The 20,205-nt window shown below is 45.5% G+C and overlaps 1 protein-coding gene across 1 annotated transcript in view; it reads right to left on the bottom strand.

Annotated features, from left to right (window-relative positions):
• Positions 1–20,205, bottom strand: part of UNC13C (unc-13 homolog C) — an 861,108-nt gene that overhangs the window by 179,788 nt on the left and 661,115 nt on the right. Inside the window, exons 27-28 of the mRNA XM_073653015.1 lie at positions 19,340–19,489; positions 6,777–6,900 (exon numbers count right to left, since the gene is read on the bottom strand). Coding sequence (XP_073509116.1) covers positions 6,777–6,900; positions 19,340–19,489 — 274 coding nt within the window. The remainder of the gene's footprint in view (positions 1–6,776; positions 6,901–19,339; positions 19,490–20,205) is intronic.

Consider the following 20,205-nt stretch of genomic DNA (forward strand, 5'->3'; position numbering starts at 1 on the left):
CGACTTGTGGTGAGAGGCAGAGTTGTGTTTGAGGATGCAGTTGTTGACGTGCTTCCAGTACTACGTCTCTGTCCAGGAAGGCGCAACCTGACCTCGTCGTCACTAGCATCTTCCTCCACCTCCTCTGCTGACCTCATCTCTTGGCTGACTGTGGGTTGACAGTAAGTGGGATCTCCGACCTCATCATCATCACCCTGTGCGTTATCACACCCGTCGTCCTCAGAGCCAACCTGTTCCTGCCCTGACAAAAAACTAAAGTTGTCGCTCCAATCAGGTATTTGAGTCTTATCATCGTCTTCCTCATTGTCTCCACCAACAGGAGTTACAGTTTGGGAATGAGGGTCTACATTATGGTCAGAACCTTCTGCGTCTGGTCCTGGATCCGACTCATAAAGATTCTGGGCATCAGTGCAGATCATTTCCTCGTCTGGATTCACAGAAGCGCTGGAGTCGACCTCTGATTCCCAGGCTATAGTATGAGTAAACAGCTCTGCAGACTCAACCATCTGTTCTACCTCATACTCAGACGGGCAGCTGGAGATTTGGGAGCTGTGAGGAAGCAAGTGCGATTTGGGTGACACCTTTGAGGACTGGAGTATTTGTGATGTTGAAGTTGATGTGGAGGAGAGCCCACTTAAAGGAGCACTTGATATCCGTTGAAGCACCTGCTGTTTTTGTGCCTCATCTGGAATTTGTAGCGATTGGCGTGGCCGTAAGAAAGGGATCTTATCACATTGTCCGCTAAAAGAAGTAGACATTTTAGTTTGGCTGGAAGATGGTCTTTCTTCTGCACCTACCCCACGGACACAACCTTTTTTCCCCTTCCCAACACGCCTATTCCCCTTTCCACCAGCAGCAGGCCTTTTTCCACTCATTTTGGTGGTTAACTAATTCACAACTCTGGAGTTGTTTGCACAAAAAAACAATGGATGGTAACCGAGCAGAGCTGAGTGGCCAAACTGTGGTATTAGGCCAAAACTATTGGCTGGGTTAGATGCAGAAAAAAATTATTTTTAATTTGCAACCTGATGGAGGTCAGTATAGATGGACTAATAGACCAAGTCCCACACACCGCTAGAAGCCCAAATATTTTTTCAGAGCTAGATGCAGAAAATTTTTTTATTCAATTTGCAACCTGATGGAGGTCAGTATAGATGGACTAATAGACCAAGTCCCACACACTGCTAGAAGCCCAAATATTTTTTCAGAGCTAGATGCAGAAAAAAATTATTTTTAATTTGCAACCTGATGGAGGTCAGTATAGATGGACTAATAGACCAAGTCCCACACACTGCTAGAAGCCCAAATATTTTTTCAGAGCTAGATGCAGAAAAAAATTATTTTTAATTTGCAACCTGATGGAGGTCAGTATAGATGGACTAATAGAACAAGTCCCACACGCTGCTAGAAGCCCAAATATTTTTTCAGAGATAAATGAAGAAAAAAATTATTTTTAATTTGCAACCTGATGGAGGTCAGTATAGATGGACTAATAGACCAAGTCCCACACACTGCTAGAAGCCCAAATATTTTTTCAGAGCTAGATGCAGAAAAAAATTATTTTTAATTTGCAACCTGATGGAGGTCAGTATAGATGGACTAATAGACCAAGTCCCACACACCGCTAGAAGCCCAAATATTTTTTCAGAGCTAGATGCAGAAAAAAATTATATTCAATTTGCAACCTGCTGGAGGTCAGTATAGAAGGACTAATAGAACAAGTCCCACACACTGCTAGAAGCCCAAATATTTTTTCAGAGCTAAATGAAGAAAAAAATTATTTTTAATTTGCAACCTGATGGAGGTCAGTATAGATGGACTAATAGACCAAGTCCCACACACTGCTAGAAGCCCAAATATTTTTTCAGAGCTAGATGCAGAAAAAAATTATATTCAGTTTGCAACCTGATGGAGGTCAGTATAGATGGACTAATAGAATGATGCTATGCCCAAAAGATTTTACTTCACTAGGTGCAGTAAAAAAATTGGTATTCTATACACAGGTGGTATATCTTGCAACACAGATAGGCTACTCCACTGACTAACACACTCTGCAATAGGCCAAAAAGGATTAGCTTTGCTAGATTCAGCCAAATGCTGTGAAAAAAACTTGCACAGCACTGGCACAGACCTGCCTGGCAAAAACTGATAGGAACTAATGTAACCTAGTCCTGAAAAGGACTCCAATTACAATTAGTCTTTACTCCCACAATCTATCTATTTAAGAGCACAGACCTGCCTGATAAAAGTCGTAGGAAATGCTGTAACCTAGTCCTTAAAAGGACTGCAATCACAACTATTCCCTACTCCCAAGCTATCTGTATATTTGTGCGAAAATTGGCTTGAAATTAACAAGGTATAGCGCACACAGCAACAGCGGTGCCGTCTAACACGCAGCTGCAGCAGTGAGAAAATGGTGGCGACGGGGAAAATGGCTTGGTCTTATAGGGCAAGGACATGTGACATACACTGCCAATCACACATGCCCTTGCTTGTGTGAAAAAAAGCACTTCGCTCCGTGTGTGCGCTGCTGATAGGCTGACAGATTGCACCTCCCCACTGCAAATGCGGGAAAGAGAAAAAAAAATGGAGATCTTCATTGTTCCTGCAGAGATCCATCCCCTGCCCCTCCCCCCGCCCCGCTGTACACTCAAACTGCGTATTAACATTAATTTTCATCATTACTGAGAAAAAATCCAGTTATGATTTTGGTGCACGAACAGTTATCGAACATAACCTCGAACAGCCGAATTTTTCTCAAATTGTTCGTGTTCGCCGACCGGCTCGAACACCGCCCAAAACAGCTCGAATTTGAGATTGGCGAACAGTTCGAGTAGAACAACGCTCATCTCTAGTAGTAACAACTCTAGAATGCTTCAATGTATACCAGCGATTTTGAGACTGTTTATTCATGACATATTGTACTTTACGTTTGTGATAAACTTAGATCGATATGTTTTGTGTTTATTTGTGAAAATATCGGAATTTTGATGAAAATTTTGAAAGATTTGCAATTTTCTAAATTTCTATCGTTATATCCTTAAATCAGTTAGTCATGCTGTACAAAATAATTAATAAAAATAATTTCCCATATGTCTATTTGACATCTGCATCATTTTTCGAACATAATTTTATTTTGTTAGGATGTTAGAAGGGTTAAAAGTTTAATAGCAATTTCTCATTTTTTCAAGAAATTTACAAAACCTGTTTCTTTAGGGACCTATTCAGATTTAAATAGACTTTGCGGGACCTTTATATTGGAAACTCCTCAAAAATGATATCATTTTAAAAACCGCACATCTCAAATACTTCAAAACTGCTGTCAGGGTTTTTTTTTAAACCTTCAGGTGCTACACAGGAATTAATGCAAAGTCAAATGAAAAAATAAAAATTACAATTTTTACTCTAAAATGTTGCTTTAGCCCCAATTTTTTTACTTTTACAAGCAATAGAACAAGAAAATGGATTCTACAATTTTTTACCTTTTTTACCTCTAGTTGGACAAAGCGGAAGAGAAGGAGCACCATTCGAATTTTGGAACACAAATTTTACTGAAATGGATTGCTAACACCATGTCACATTTGCACTGCCCCTAAGGCGCCAAAACAGCAGAAAAGCCCCACAAGTGACCCCATTTTGGAAACTACATCCCTCAACAATATTATCCAGGGATATAATTAGCATTTTTATTCCACAGGTACTACACAGAATTTGATAACATTAGGTCATCATATTGATAATTATCATTTTTTTCAAAAAATTTTGATTTAGCCCCAAATTTTTCACTTTTTAAAGTGAAACATGAAAAAGTGGATTAAAAGGTATGTTACCTACTTTCTTCTGAGTGTGGCAATATGCCACATGTAGTCAAAAACCTCTATTTGGACACATGGCAAGGCTCGGAAATGAAAAAGCCACATTTGGTATCTGTAATGTAAATTTGGCTGGAATAGATTGCAGACACCATGTCTCATTTGCAGAGTCTCTGAGGTGGCAAAACAGCAGAAACCTTCACAAGTGACCACACTGTGTTAACTAGACCCATCAAGGAATTCATTTAGGAGGGTGTTGAGTTTGTTGAACCCGTAGATGCTTTACAGAACTTTTTCAAGTGGATGTGAAAACAAAAATTAACTTTTTCTGTTAAAGTGTTGTTTTAGCTCCAAATTTGTTTTTTTCACAATGGATAATAAGAGAAAAATAGACCTCTTAATTTGTTCGGCAATTTATTCCAAACACAAAGCTACCCAATAAGTGGTCAAAAACTGCTGATTGGGCACATGGCAGGGCTCAGAACGGCAAGAGCGCTATTTGATTTTTGGAGGATAAATTTGTCTGAAATGGATTATAAATGCCATATTGCATTTGCAGAGCCCCTAAAATGCCAAAACAGCAGAAACCTCCCCAAAAGTGACCCCATTTTGAAAACTATACTCTTCAAGGAATGCATCTAGAGGTGTACTGAGCATTTTTAACCTAAATATAATTCAAGAACCTTGATAACATTTGGATGTGAAAACAAAATATTTTTTTTCCACTAAAATACTGTTTTAGCACCAAATTTATAATTTACACAAGGGATAATATGGAAACCATAATTTGTTATGCAATTTTTACTGAATGTGGCAGTACCCCATATGTGGTTGTACACTACTGTTTGAGAAAAAACCAAGCTTGAGGAAGGTTGTTCACAACCAAAATGTTGCCACACCAGTCATACCACATGGGCTAATAAAGTCCATTTTTTCACTTTAATTTATTGGAGTGCTGCCTTCTTTTCTTATTTTTTTTATACTACACCTGAGGAATTGTTTGGCGATCCTTGCACTCACCATTTTCCCTATGGTGCTGTTCCATTATATATTTTTTTATCTATCTATCTATCTATCTATCTATCTATCTATCTATCTATCTATCTATCTATCTATATCTGTATATAAAATTGTTTTAGCAGTTAGAAAACTAGCTTGAAATGACAGAATTACTGTATGTAAAAGCTCATGTTAAAAACGCATTGTATATGGATTGCATACGCATGTCTTATGGATGTCATAAGGATGGTAAGTGAGAAAAATCGCATTGTACTCGCATGACACTTGTCCTACTTTTCAGGAACAACATCGGAGCAATTTTATTTACACATATGAGTGGGAGCCCTAAGTCTGAGATCACATTCCTGAGTTCTACGCTAAGCACTTAAGTCCGTGTTTCCGTGAAAATCCACAAAAATGCGATTCAGACGAAATCTCAGATGTTCAGAACCTCTCACTATAATGAGGCAAATGGAGGAACCTTGGACTACCTTTGTTGTCTGTTCCGATGATATCCATCTTTTTAGGCGTGCACAAAACTGTGGTCGTCCATACATGTGCACTAAAAAGACACCTAAAATGATGGGACACCGCCGAAAGAGAGACATATTAGGGCTTGTTTTTTGCAGGACGGTTTGTCATTTTAATTTGTTCCAATTTTTTTTTACATATGACTTTATCGCTCTTTATTCAATTTTTTGTGTGACAGGATGGCACAAACCACTTAATGAATTTGGTGCATCTTTTCAGTAGTGTGCGCCTCTGTGCATCTCACAATAAATGTTACTCCAGTCCGAGACTGGAATAACATTTCTGATGTAAGAAATGTTGCCACTTTTGATACATTTTACGAGTGGCATAGCCACACCATGTACCAACTCCTCCTCAGTTCTGCCCATTAGGGCAGAGGAAGCTGAAACTGCGCTTAAACGCCAAAAGTCATAAAACATTTGAGCACCTCAACATTCCATAAAAATGTTGCAACATTTTAAAGTGTTTTACACCAGTTTTCTGGCATAAACACTTTGATGAATCGTTGCCATAGTACACAGAAAGTTATTGCATAACGCAAGGATATGACATCTCTTTCTAATTGGTGGAAGCTTACTCTATGTGATGGGAAAAATGTCTTCAAAACAGATCTGTCATATATGCTTCCTTATATAAGGATAGCAAATTATAGAGAGTTGCAGATCTTAAGGGATCTATGACTTTTTATGTCTTAATTGAATATTTTTATATAAAAAGCTGTTTAAATTCTGTCGGGTATGATAAAGACAACCTGTCCAGAGTCCAGATACCCCCAACTAAACACTTCCACTATGTACTGTACAAACTCACACCATGTCTAGAACTGGCTGCTTGGGAGAACTTCAAAGTGGGAGAAACCTTTGGGAGAACAAAATGATGACATGGAGAGACATGGTCCCTTTCAGATAGAAATGATTGACAATGGTAACGCCCAAAATATAAAGATGAAATAATTGCAAAAACAAATGACTGAGAGAAAAAAACTGTTCACATTTACAATAGGTTAAGATTGGGAGGCATAATCAATACGATGTGTTGAGGCAAAATAGAACACATTCTCATAAACTGTTAAAAACATCAATATAGAAATAATAAAACTAAAATTGCCTGAAATTGCACCTATGGTATGCTCGTTTTCCTCCTCATCACAGTGATGCTAACGGTAGTATAGCAATATGGATTTTTCACCTTCGCACACTGTAGAAATACTAATACTGTTTTTTTCAGCCATTTTTGAGCATTTTATAGCAGCAGAAATTTGTTATAAAACATTAAATATCTAGCGTTCCACTTATTGAACTTGTACCAGACAGAAATCGAATACCTGGGCAAGCTGAACCTTCCAATATTGTTTTATTGTTTAAGTGATGCTGGATTTTGTTACAATAAAAGCTGCTTTTATTGGAAACAAGGTACAAAAGCCATATTACTTACTGTCTGGTCTGTTAGAGGGGGCAGCACAATCTGCTTCTCAATTTTGTTGAGCACCAGTTTCCATAATTCTTTTAAAACTCGCTTTAGCACAGTCTTCTCGCAAATTTTTGCAGAAACCGATAATCTAAGAACAAATTACAAAGATTAACAATTTCACAAGCATTTTAATGAAAACAGGTCAAATCCAAGAATTGGAACTGGATAACGTGAAGGAGATATATCAATTTGCCGAAGTTCCGTTTTGAAAAAGCTTCTAAAGTATTTGAATATACAAAGTATGTGTCTGTATACCCGAAGAGGTTTAAATTACAGTTTATTTGATGGATTTTTATAATGCATCTTCTGTTTTCTAGATCTGGTTTCTCTGACATGCTCATTTATGAAGCTTTAAAGGGGTTGTCCACTACTTTCACATTGATGCCCTATCCGTATGATAGGGCATCAATATATGCCAGGGTCCGCACGTGGCACCTCCAGCCGATCACCTGTTATCGGCGGCCGCTGGACGGAAGTCCTTACCTGCGGTGCTTGGCCATCAAGTTGTAGTGGCCAGCGCTTGTTACTGCACATCCGCCTCCCATTCAGTCAGTGCTGGGGGCGTAGTTACAGCCGCTGCTCTTCATATACAGAGCGGTGACTGAACCCGCACTGGCGCCGCCCCTGTGACTGAAATCCGGACGCTGCCAGGGGGAATAAAGTTCATTTCCTCCTAGTAGCGTGGGTCTAAGTCAAGGCACCGGGCAGGTTCACAATTAACCCCATATCGTCAGGATAATAGCTTTTTTCAGGTGACAGGTTCCCTTTACTACGTCATATGTTGCTAGTGAGCTAATAAATTGAAGATATTCATGGATGCAGTGAATGCTTTATTTCTCTTGGACGGGATATATGGATTTGAGAATGCCCTTTATTTTCATGTGCACCCAGAGGGAATTTGTGCTGTCCTGCATGTAACTGAATTTAGACATGATTTAGAGTTAAGCAAAAACAATTGCACAACCCTTGTCCGGCCGACATGTTGGTAGTTGTGGATGCCAGAGCACTTAGCACCTCCTATTACCTGCAGCACCTCTGGTGCCTCTTCTGATCTCTATACCCAGCAGCATCATTATGCTGCGGTGCCATGCACACATGACATCTTAGAGGCCTACTAATAAGACTAAGTGCTAGGGTTTCTGCAGGCAGTAGCAGGCTCACATTGCTTGGGTCCAGCAGCCACAGACTACCGATGTGCCTGTGTGTTGCCAGCTTGGTCACATTGTTAAGGAGCTGCTTTCTTTAACACAGAATTATGGTGCTGTCTTCTTTTATACATTGTTACTGCGTTTTTTCCTTTACCCTTTTGTAGAGCAAAATGATAGCAGTATAAAAATACAAAAATTAAAACATTATAAAATGGAACAGAAAAGTGATTATCCAAAACCTGAATGATTAAGTAATGCAGTTTTGCATAACCATATATCCAATTTGAGATTAATAAGGATGTTACGTGAAAACCTCAGTCTTCCAGATGCCATGTCAGTTACATTTGTAGAGAATCTGAGCAGTGCAGAATTTGTAAGATGAATTCTGGTAATATGACATTTCAATCTGCACTACAGAAGATTAATAGACAAAGGATTACTTCACTTCATGATTATGTGGACGTGCTGCACTCTATTGTGAGGTCATTTCATATTTTCCTGTATGTGTCTAGTGAACCTTAATAGGGTATTGCCCCTCTTATAAAATGATGCCATATGGCTATTAAATGCCATTACTATATAATAGGTGGGGACAGACCTCTGTGGCTCCCCCTGATCCTGATTGTGAAGTGGCCGCAGTGCTGGTATAACACTGTGGCATCTTCCAAGTTTTTCCTGCACAGTAGTGCTCCTCGTCACCTGGCTGTGCAGTGACTGCAGTTGGCTTCATGAATTAGATTGGACTGCGCTGTAGTCCTCTGTACAGCTGTGACACCCCAGGGGTCTGGTTGCCACAGTGATAGAGATATTACGTCTGAGAGCAGGTGGGAGGTCTCTTGGTCAGGAATCCTATGCATGCCACACCTCCTGCACAGTCCTGGGAGGGGAAGAACTTCCCCTATATAAAACTGGGGCTGAGGCAGGGTTAGCGAGTAGAGAAGAAGTAGAGACAGAGAAAAGAAGCAAATATAGGAACAGAACATCAGGAGCTCTGTGGGAGCAGTGTTACAAGGAGTCAGGGGCTGGCAGCTGCAGAGCTCGCCCTGACTGAGAAGATTTCTTACCGGACCCGGAGTCCGAGGCTGTGGGGACTAACTCCTACCCAGCAGCAGAATCCGTCAGGCAGGGGATTCCAGGTCCTCTGGCCAAGAAACCTGAAGGCACGGTCACACGCATGGGACCAGCACCGCCGTCGTGGAGCGGAAGCTACTAGAAGGCCCCGAGTCACCGGCCATACGGGTGAGCACCACACGGTACACTGAGGGACGTGGGCTACTTATACCCGCCTCTAGCAAGGTAGCCAGAAGAGTACAGTTAGTTTGGGAGGCCTACAACTCCGCCTGGCCAGGGGAGATCCCATCTGCTCAAGGACTGACCAGGCCCCAATCACTAGCCAGTACTCCGGGAGGGTCTATCTTTGTCACCAGTAAAGACCCTGAACTACACCGTACCGTCTCCGAGTGGTTCCTGCTACCCCCATCATCCACGTCGGCTGCCCTGAGGCCATACCCCTCCCGTTGGGGGTTATACTATCACACTGCACAATCCTACCACCGGCCTCAGCGGTCTGCCCTGCAGCAGCAGCTCCTTAGCTGTACTCAACGGGTGGCGTAGTCGTCCAACATCTACCGCTGATACATCGCCGGTCAGTTTGACTCCCTGGGCACGGACCGGGTCACCGCCACGAGACTACAACCCTCAACAGATCCGGCTCCGGGTAAGCTCCCGCGTGCGCAACGCAGCGCGACACAGGCCCAGGGGCGCGTCAACTTTTGGCGTAGTCGGCAGGATTTCGTGCCCGCAACCACCGGGTACTGCGTGCCTGAAAAAGACTGTTCAAACTTACCTGTGGTGAAGATTCCCGCCATCCGGCGCCATCTTCAGCCTTCTTCCCGCCATCGGTGAAGATTCCCGCCATCCGGCGCCATTTTCAGCCTTCTTCCCGCCATCCGTGGAGTTTTCCCGCCGTTGGACGCCATCTTGAAGACGTCGCGCGGGAAGAAGAGGGGCGTGGACTCCGAAAGCGCGCGAGAACTGAAGCCCCGCCTCACGTCCGGACGTCGCGTAAGGTCCTGGAAGGAGCCCAGCAGACGCCGACGTCACAGGAGCGCGACGGAAGGTCCTCAACCCTGACGATCTACTGCGGAGCCGCGGCCTACGGAAGAGGATCATCGCAAGGTAGGCCACGGTCCACTAGGGGGGAGGAGGATGTCGGATACGGAGGAGAGCTTCACTGCCTCAACCCCCGCCAGCGCCACCGCTGCTGCAGTCATGCCTTTCACCATGCCCTATATCCCGGGAGCGGCCTGGCTACCCCAGTACTCAGGGGAGTCACATACCCTGCATGACTTTAGAGAAAAGCTGGATAGCCTCTTCCAGGTGTACCCCCTCACAGAAGAGCAAAAAGTGAGCATCCTGGTGGCCCAATTAACTGGGGCAGCCCGAAGGGAGGTAAAGTCCTGGCCACCTGGGGGGAGGACTGTCGCAGGGATACTAACCCGGCTGAGGGACACCTTTGATACCCGCACCTCAGCCGAGATCAAGCTTAGATTCTACGGGTGCAAGCAGCGAGCATACGAGAGTATAAGGGACTATGCCCTGAACCTACAAGAGGCCCTGAGAGCCATTAAGCAGACCGACCCTGACGGCATGGGAGACGAGGACAGGCTGTTGACTGAACAATTTATAGAGGGTTTATATTGCAATGCCCACCGAACCCAGTTGCGGGCAATGGCCTTACAGGACCCTCATCTGGGATTTGCACAGTTCAAGGACAGAGCCATCCGGGTGCTCCGAGAACCGGCACCAGGTGGCGTTGTGACCCACAGACGCCCCACTACCACTTACCACCAGGAGGCGGCACCCTTGTCGGCAGGGCCTGTGGGAGCTGATGCGCAGGCTTTGAACAATGACCCGGCTCCAGACCTGCACCATCAGGTCCAAGAGCTAGCTAAAAGCGTTGCTGCGCTAACCCGAACTGTGCAGTCTTTACAGGTTTCCACTCCAGGGAAGATCCAGCTGGCATCCGGACCGGAGGACATCCCGTGGCGTCGACCAAGGAGGACCCCACCGGCCAGAGGGAGACCCAGCGACCGACACAACGAGGACGGACGACCCATCTGCCGCCGCTGCAATCAACCCGGACATATGGCAAGGTACTGTCCTTTAAACTGGCACAACCTGGGGTAGAGGGCCAACCCCCAGGAAAAAGATCACCAGGCCCATCGAACTGGCGCGACAAATATGTGGGAGGACGTCCAGTCTTACCCGTGGTACTGGATGGCATTCCTATGAGTGCCCTACTGGACACCGGGTCACAGGTCACCACCATCCCGTACGTGCTCTTCAAGCAGTACTGGAATAACTCGGATATCACCCGCTACCCTGACGACGACTTGAGTATCATCGCCAGCAATGGTCAGCCCGTGCCACAGATTGGATTTAAAGAGGTGACCATTAAAATCGGTAGAGTCGAACTAGCAGCACAGGGACTGATCATTGTAGACATTGACAAACACGAGAGTCACCCAAAGATAACTCTAGGAACTAATGTAATTGAAAATTGTCTTGCAGAGGTGATTTTCCTTTTACAGCAGGTTGCCAAGAACGCCAGCTCCGGCGAGCAGCGAGTGCTCCAAAAAGAGATCCGGGCACTGATGCGACGGCAACAGGTGGAACTCTCCGGCGGTGAGATTGGTAGCGTGAGAATGTGTGACCCTTTCCCTATTGCCATGCCCCCAAAAAGTGAAATGATGATTTGGTGCCGGGCAGCTATTGGTCTGAGAGGTAGAGATTACCAGGCAATGGTAGAACCAGTTTACTCAGACAGTAGGCCCACCATCTTGACAGCACGGGGGGTGGTTAATGTACGCCATGGGAGGGTGCCCGTTCGCATAATCAATATCGGGAAGAGGGAAGTGTACCTGCCCCGGTATGCCACGCTAGTCAAATTATATACCATTAACCAAAATGCTATACAATCTGTGGAACCCTTGCCTCCATCTCACCCGGAGGAAGGTAACGGCTCTAAGAAAACAATGGAGGACTGGTGTCAGCAACTACATTTGGGTACTGACTCCACTCCCTCACACCAGAAACAGGGAGTCTATCGGGTGGTTCAAGAGTACGAGAAAGTGTTTAGTAAACACCCGTTAGACTTCGGGCGAGTCAAGGGGGTAGAACACCACATCCCCACGGGAGACCATCCTCCCATAAAAGAGAGGTATCGACCCGTACCCCCTGCACACTACCAACACCCAAGGGGATGCTTAGAGACATGAAGGAGGCTGGGGTGATCAGGGATAGCTGTAGCCCCTGGGCAGCTCCACTAGTCTTAGTCAAAAAGAAAGACAACACCATGAGGATGTGTGTAGATTACCGGAAAATCAACCGTATCACACACAAGGATGCGTACCCCTTACCAAGGATAGAGGAGTCTTTGGCTGCTTTAAGATCTGCTAACTTCTTCTCTACCTTGGATCTCACTAGTGGGTACTGGCAGGTTCCTGTAGCAGAGGCGGACCGGGAGAAGACCGCATTCACCACCCCGATGGGACTTAGCGAGTTTACCTGTATGCCGTTCGGACTCTGCAACGCACCAGGAACCTTCCAACGATTAATGGAGTGCTGTCTGGGCCACAGAAACTTCGAGACGGTCCTGTTGTACCTGGACGATGTCATCGTATATTCTAAGACTTATGAGGACCACCTGAAACACCTGGCGGAAGTGTTCGAAGCTCTGGCAAGCTACGGCCTAAAGGTGAAACCCTCCAAGTGTCACCTCCTGAAACCAAAGGTGCAGTACCTGGGACACGTGGTGAGCGCTGACGGAGTGGCTCCCGACCCTGATAAGATCACCGCAATTAAGGAATGGCCAAGTCCCTCCAGTGTAAAGGAAGTGCGGCAGTTCCTCGGGTTGGTAGGCTACTACCGCAGGTTCATCCCCGGTTTCACCAAAAAGGCAGCTCCTATGCAGGACCTCCTGATAGGCCAGTCCCGGAAGGCCAAGAACCAGAAGCCCCCCTTCAGATGGGAGAAGTTGGAAGAAGAGTCCTTCCGCCAGCTGAAGATGGCCCTCACGGGGGATGAAATCCTGGCGTACCCGGATTACAGCCAGCCCTTTATCCTCTACACCGACGCAAGTAACATCGGGCTAGGAGCCGTGTTGTCCCAGATCCAGCAGGGGAAGGAGCGAGTAATCGCTTACGCCAGCCGAAAACTGCGACCCACCGAAAGAAACCCTGAGAATTACAGCTCATTTAAGCTAGAGTTCCTGGCATTGGTGTGGGCAGTCACCGAACGCTTTAAGCACTACCTCGCTTCTTCCCGGTTCGTCGTGTACACGGATAACAACCCGTTGACACACATGGACACGGCAAGACTCGGTGCCCTAGAGCAGAGATGGATGGCCCGCCTGTCCAACTACGAGTTCACCATCAAATACCGGGCAGGACGCTCCAATACCAACGCGGACGCCCTGTCCAGGATGCCAAACCTACCGGACGTAGGAGAAGATCCAGAGGGACTGGAAGAAGTCGAACTCCCCGCGTTTCACCGTCATGGGACTATCCAGTATTCCCATCGGGTAAGGAGTAAGCAAGGCGATACGCTTAACCCCTCACCTCACTACAACTGGGCGGAAACGCAAGACAGTGACCCTGCCGTCCGGCTGGTGAAGGAGATGCTGACTCGGCCAGAGGCTCGCCTTGACCCAGACGCTCCGGAGGAAGCCAAGCAACTGTGGGCAGAAAAGAGTAGACTGTTCCTTTACAAGGGGAAGTTGTGCCGCAGAATGGTTAACTCCCGGACGCATGAACTAATCTGGCAAGTAGTGGTGCCACGACGAGACGCAGCCATGGTGATGGAGGCATACCACGATGGAGCTGGGCATTTCGGATGGAAGAAGCTGGAGTTCCTGCTGCGCGGGCGGTTCCATTGGGTAGGCATGAGGGGAACCATCGAGAGGTGGTGCAGAGACTGTGGCCCGTGCAACCTGAGGAGGAAGGACCGTGCCAGCCAGAAGACTCCCCTGCAGTCCATCGTCACCCGGCAGCCGTTGGAACTGGTAGCCTTGGATCATGTAAAACTGACCCCAAGCAGAAGTGGCTACGTCTACGCGTTAACCATCGTGGATCATTACTCCCGATTCTTGGTTGTCGTCCCCGTCAAGGACTTAACGGCTCAAACAGCAGCTAGAGCCTTCCAGCAGCACTTCTGCCGTCCACACGGGTACCCGGACCAAGTGCTGACGGACCAGGGACCTGCCTTTGAAGCGGAGGTCTTCAAGGAATTCTGCAATCTGTATGGCTGCCGGAAGATAAGGACGACACCCTATCATCCGCAAACTAATGGACTTTGTGAGAAAATGAACCAGGTGGTAATGGATCTTCTGAAAATGTTGCCCCTGGAAGAACGCAGTCTGTGGCCTGAGAAGCTGCCCGATCTGGTGGACCTATACAACCACATCCCGGTAGGTTCCACCAACTGTACCCCGGCTTACCTAATGAGGGCGAGACCTGGTAAGTTACCTGTTGACCTGGAAATGGGAGTCCTGACACCCGAGGACACTTCACCAGAAGCAGACTGGGACACAGAGAGGCAGCAGCAGTACCGGAAAGTACAGGAGAGCGTGGAGCGAAGTCTCTGTCAGGCTAGGGAGAGACAAGAGAAAACTTACAACCAGTATGCTCCCGCTGTTCCCCTGGTGCCCGGAGAGCAGGTCTTGAAGAGGAAAAGACGGCTCCACAAGTTGGACGAAAAGTGGGAGAAGGACCCGTACACTGTACTGCCCTCAAGCCACGAGAACCCGAAGGTCTGTACCATCAGTAAAGACGGAGGGGAGACCACAGCCATTGTATCCCGGGATCACCTGAAGAAGTGTCCTGAACAGCTACGGAACCCTGAAGAGGAACAAGAAGAGCATCGACCCGTAGAGGAAAGGGAAGATATGGTTAGTACTGTGCTCGGAGACTTCCCTCGGTCTTGGACTCAAGTCAATGGTGCAGTTGTGGTACCCGTACTCACCTTCCTCCAACCAGCATCCCAAGCACCTACGGAGCAACAGGTAGAGCTGGAAGAACAGCCGGTCCAGGAGGCAGAAGACCACACACCAGCAGATCAGGAGGATCAACCCTCTGCTTGCAGTGAGCCTGCCATATCCCTAGTGAGCCAAAGGGCCCATAGACAGCTGCCCAATTTACCCTTGACAGCTCCTACACCCTGTAGTTCAGGGCCAGACAGTCAGCTCCGTAGGTCCACTAGGGCCACTAGAGACCAGTTACCCGCACGTTGGAGGATTTGAAGTGTATAAATTGTTTTATTTGTGGTTACCTGTTTTTCTTGTTGCTTGTGAATAATTATGTGTTTCTAGTTGTTTATAGGAGTCTTTGGTGGATTTACCGGGAATCCTGTGTACATAGTTGGAGCGTAACCCAGGACGGACTAAAGACTGTTAAGGACTCGGGGCAGGACAGACCCCTACCTGGTTACGTCTCCCTGTTTTGGTGAAATGGACACCTTGCTTTCTTCAAAGACTGCACCCGGTTACGGACATGCCATGACCACCTTTATGTGTTTCTTTATTGTATTGTTATTGTTATATCTTGTTATGTTTTTCTAAAATATGTTTAGTCCCGGAGTACTAAATTTCACTAGGGGGGAATGTGACACCCCAGGGGTCTGGTTGCCACAGTGATAGAGATATTACGTCTGAGAGCAGGTGGGAGGTCTCTTGGTCAGGAATCCTATGCATGCCACACCTCCTGCACAGTCCTGGGAGGGGAAGAACTTCCCCTATATAAAACTGGGGCTGAGGCAGGGTTAGCGAGTAGAGAAGTAGAGACAGAGAAAAGAAGCAAATATAGGAACAGAACATCAGGAGCTCTGTGGGAGCAGTGTTACAAGGAGTCAGGGGCTGGCAGCTGCAGAGCTCGCCCTGACTGAGAAGATTTCTTACCGGACCCGGAGTCCGAGGCTGTGGGGACTAACTCCTACCCAGCAGCAGAATCCGTCAGGCAGGGGATTCCAGGTCCTCTGGCCAAGAAACCCGAAGGCACGGTCACACGCATGGGACCAGCACCGCCGTCGTGGAGCGGAAGCTACTAGAAGGCCCCGAGTCACCGGCCATACGGGTGAGCACCACACGGTACACTGAGGGACGTGGGCTACTTATACCCGCCTCTAGCAAGGTAGCCAGAAGAGTACAGTTAGTTTGGGAGGCCTACAACTCCGCCTGGCCAGGGGAGATCCCATCTGCTCAAGGACTGACCAGGCCCCAATCGCTAGCCAGTACTCCGGGAGGGTCTATCTTTGTCACCAGTAAAGACCCTGAACTACACCGTACCGTCTCCGAGTGGTTCCTGCTACCCCCATCATCCACGTCGGCTGCCCTGAGGCCATACCCCTCCCGTTGGGGGTTATACTATCACACTGCACAATCCTACCACCGGCCTCAGTGGTCTGCCCTGCAGCAGCAGCTCCTTAGCTGTACTCAACGGGTGGCGTAGTCGTCCAACATCTACCGCTGATACATCGCCGGTCAGTTTGACTCCCTGGGCACGGACCGGGTCACCGCCACGAGACTACAACCCTCAACAGATCCGGCTCCGGGTAAGCTCCCGCGTGCGCAACGCAGCGCGACACAGGCCCAGGGGCGCGTCACAGCCAGTGGCCATGGCTATGCTATGATGAGAAAAAAAGTCAAGAGAACAAAAGTGAAAATTTACAAGTGGTCATAGTGATACAACCATTGCAGCGGCACCTTACTTCTCAGGATCAGTGGATGTCTCAGACATCACAACACTGCTATTCATATGATAACATCTCATAGGTGGGATTAACCTTTAATTAACTAGGGAGTGAGTGCAGTAATGAATATTTTGGCAGCTGAGTGTGTGTATGTCTACATTAGAAAATTGGTAAATGATAGAATAAGTTTGATTTCCAAAATAAGATTGAGGGCATGAGTTTAGGAATATGAGATGATATCTACATCCAGGTGCATCTCACAAAATTAGAATATCATCAAAAAGTTAATTTATTTCAGTTCTTCAATACAAAAAAGTGAAACTCATATATTATATAGAGTCATTACAAACAGAGTGATCTATTATATAGAGTCATTACAGACAGAGTGATCTATTTCAAGTGTTTATTTCTGTTAATGATGATTATGGCTTACAGCCAATGAAAACACAAATGTCATTATCTCAGTAAATTAGAATACTTTATAACAGCTTGAAAAATGATTTTAAAATACAAAATGTTGTCCTACTGAAATGTATGTTCAGTAAATGCACTCAATACTTGGTCGGGCTCCTTTTGCATCAATTACTGCATCAATGCGGCGTGGCATGGAGGCGATCAGCCTGTGGCACTGCTGAGGTGTTATGGAAGCCCAGGTTGCTTTGATAGCAGCCTTCAGCTCGTCTGCATTGTTGGGTCTGGTGTCTCTCATCTTCCTCTTGACAATACTCCAGAATCTATGGGGTTAAGGTCAGGCGAGTTTGCAGGCCAATCAAGCACAGTGATACTGTTGTTTGTAAACCAGGTATTGGTACTTTTGGCAGTGTGGACAGGTGCCAAGTCCTGCTGGAGAATGAAATTTCCATCTCCAAAAAGGTTGTCAGCAGAGGGAAGCATGAAGTGCTCTAAAATTTCCTTATAGACGGCTGCGCTGACTTTGGTCTTGATAAAACACAGTGGACCTACACCAGCAGATGACATGGCTCCCCAAACCATCACTGATTGTGGAAACTTCCCACTAGACCTCAAGCAGCTTGGATTGTGTGCCTCTCCACTCTTCCTCCAGACTCTGGGACCTTGATTCCAAATGAAATTTGGAACTCTGGGACCTTATGGAGTATGTTAATGACTGCCTTCTGGACATCTGTCAAGTCAGCAGTCTTCTCCATGATTGTGGAGCCTACTGAAACAGACTAAGGGACCTTTTTAAATGCTTAGGAAGCCTTTGCGGGTGATTTTTGTTAATTATTTTAATTTACTGAGATAATGACTTTTGTGTTTTCATTGGCTGTAAGCCATAATCATCAACATTAACAGAAATAAACACTTGACATAGATCACTCAGTTTGTAATGACACTATATAATACATGAGTTTCACTTTTTGTATTGAAGAACTGAAATAAATTAACATTTTGATGATATTCTAATTTTGTGAGATGCACCTGTATATCCTACCATTGTAGGGCTTGGTGCTGTAGTAAGAAGATGAGCTTAAATTAAAGCGGTTGGTGACCTTTGGGGTCACATATTTTGGGCTAAAAATCATTATTGCAATTGGGTTTCAATATAAATTTTGCAGCATTTGGTTTTACAGGCTCTTTGTTTTCCTGCATATTCAACTTTAATGTGGTCTGCGGCCATAAATCAGCTGATAGGAGCCCAGAAAAAGACAGATAAAAGAGTTACTAACCTGTTATACTGTCAGAACCGTTTCTTGTTAGTGCAGCTTCCCTCACACACTGATCAGCACTTCTGTCCATACAATGGTGGCTGGTGAATTATTAGGTGACCAGACCTGTCCATCAGCTCCGCCAATTGTAAAACACCTCACAGGGGAAAACTGATTTTCTATGGGAGGAGGCTGATGATCTGGTCACTGCTCCTCCACCAGCGGCCATTGTATGGACAGAAGTGCTGGTCAGTGTGTGAGGGAAGCTGCACTAACAAGAGAAAGTGGCCGACCTCTTCACCTGTCAGTGAGTTTGCACTGACATCTAACAGGTAAGATGTAACTCTCTTTTATCTGCCTTTTTTCTGAGCGCCTCAGCTGATTACATTACAGGATACATTAAAGTTCAGAGAAACAAAGAACCTGTAAAAGCCAAACAATGCAAAACTCATAATGAAACCCAATTGCAAAAATGATTTTTAGCCCAAAATACATGCATGTACGTAAACAACAATGTCCCCATAGTTGGCCAACCTCTTTAAAGCAACAAGTAGAAAAAATGAATAGCAGCACTCACCAAGTCCTTTGGCTAAAAAGTCCTTTATTTCATAGTATTCTGGACAATCAGATGCAGTGCTCTATCTGAGGTGCAGGGGAGACGAGAGGACGACGGCCGTTTCGCGTCTTACAAATGCTTCCACGGTTGGTGAGTGCTGCTATTCATTTTTCTACTTGTTGCATAGATGCCATACTTTCGCCTTTGCACCACCATTATTGTCCGCTACCACTGCTGGTGTTCAGCTATATAAATATCACACAGTGGTGCCTGAAGATTTTTTCCATTCTCCTGTTGGATTACAACCTCTTTAAAGCCCTTTATTGAAGTATTTATAAGGACATTACACTTGGTAGAGGCACCGGACTTAAATATTCAACTGGACGCCAACAACAGACATTTAATACTAACGTTTTATCCAGAAAATCCATCAATGGCCGCAGTACGATTTCAGCATCCATGGCAGCATTGTTCCTGTTTGTGGATGCATTTCCATTGCCTCGCATCTGATTTAATTCCACACTCATTTGTCTCACACAGTCCTCAATTATGTTCTGGAAACTAGAAACACAAGAAAGTTGTATTAAGTTTTTAGTCTTTCTTTCTCTTTCCGCCAATTGATTTACTTTGTCAGCCACTATAATGAAGCACATCGTTACAAGAACAATTCAACACAGTCTCTGTTTTCCATTGTCTGCTCACCCCACCTATATCTTATCAGAATCATCTCACTTTTTACCTGCTGCCTTCTTTCTTACATTTAGATCTCTTCTGTTTTTGTATTTTAGGTCTCTAAGATGCTAAAGAGAACCCAACGTAATAGAAATTCTCTCATTTATGTACCTATTTCCAATTTTTCATTATTTAACCCATTCCTGATCATGGTGTGTAAATTATCATTGCCATTGAAGAGGCCTTGTGAGACCAAGACCACCAGATGTCATATACACCACAACTAGACTGATCCAAAGACAAAAAAGTGATAGGGAGCCAAATACCCCATGACTATGAGCATATAATGTCAATTTTATTCTGATCATAACCATCGCAGAACATTTGAGTCTTGAAACAAATTTGTTATGTATTTTAAGACCAGACAGTTTTACAATAGTAGAGATCTGGAAGCTAAATGTGAAAATTACGCTCAGTCATAATATATGGGAATGGGTAGGGCTACAAATAAAAAATGTCTATATCTCAATGTATGTTCTACTGCAATTATGTTGAAAAATAGGCAAACCAATGTGGCAGTAGCATAAAGGCTTCTGTCATGTCCT

The sequence above is a fragment of the Phyllobates terribilis genome, unplaced genomic scaffold (assembly GCF_046119375.1).
Source record: "Phyllobates terribilis strain yellow unplaced genomic scaffold, ASM4611937v1 Scaffold_11__3_contigs__length_659146591, whole genome shotgun sequence".
Lineage (NCBI taxonomy): Eukaryota > Metazoa > Chordata > Amphibia > Anura > Dendrobatidae > Phyllobates > Phyllobates terribilis.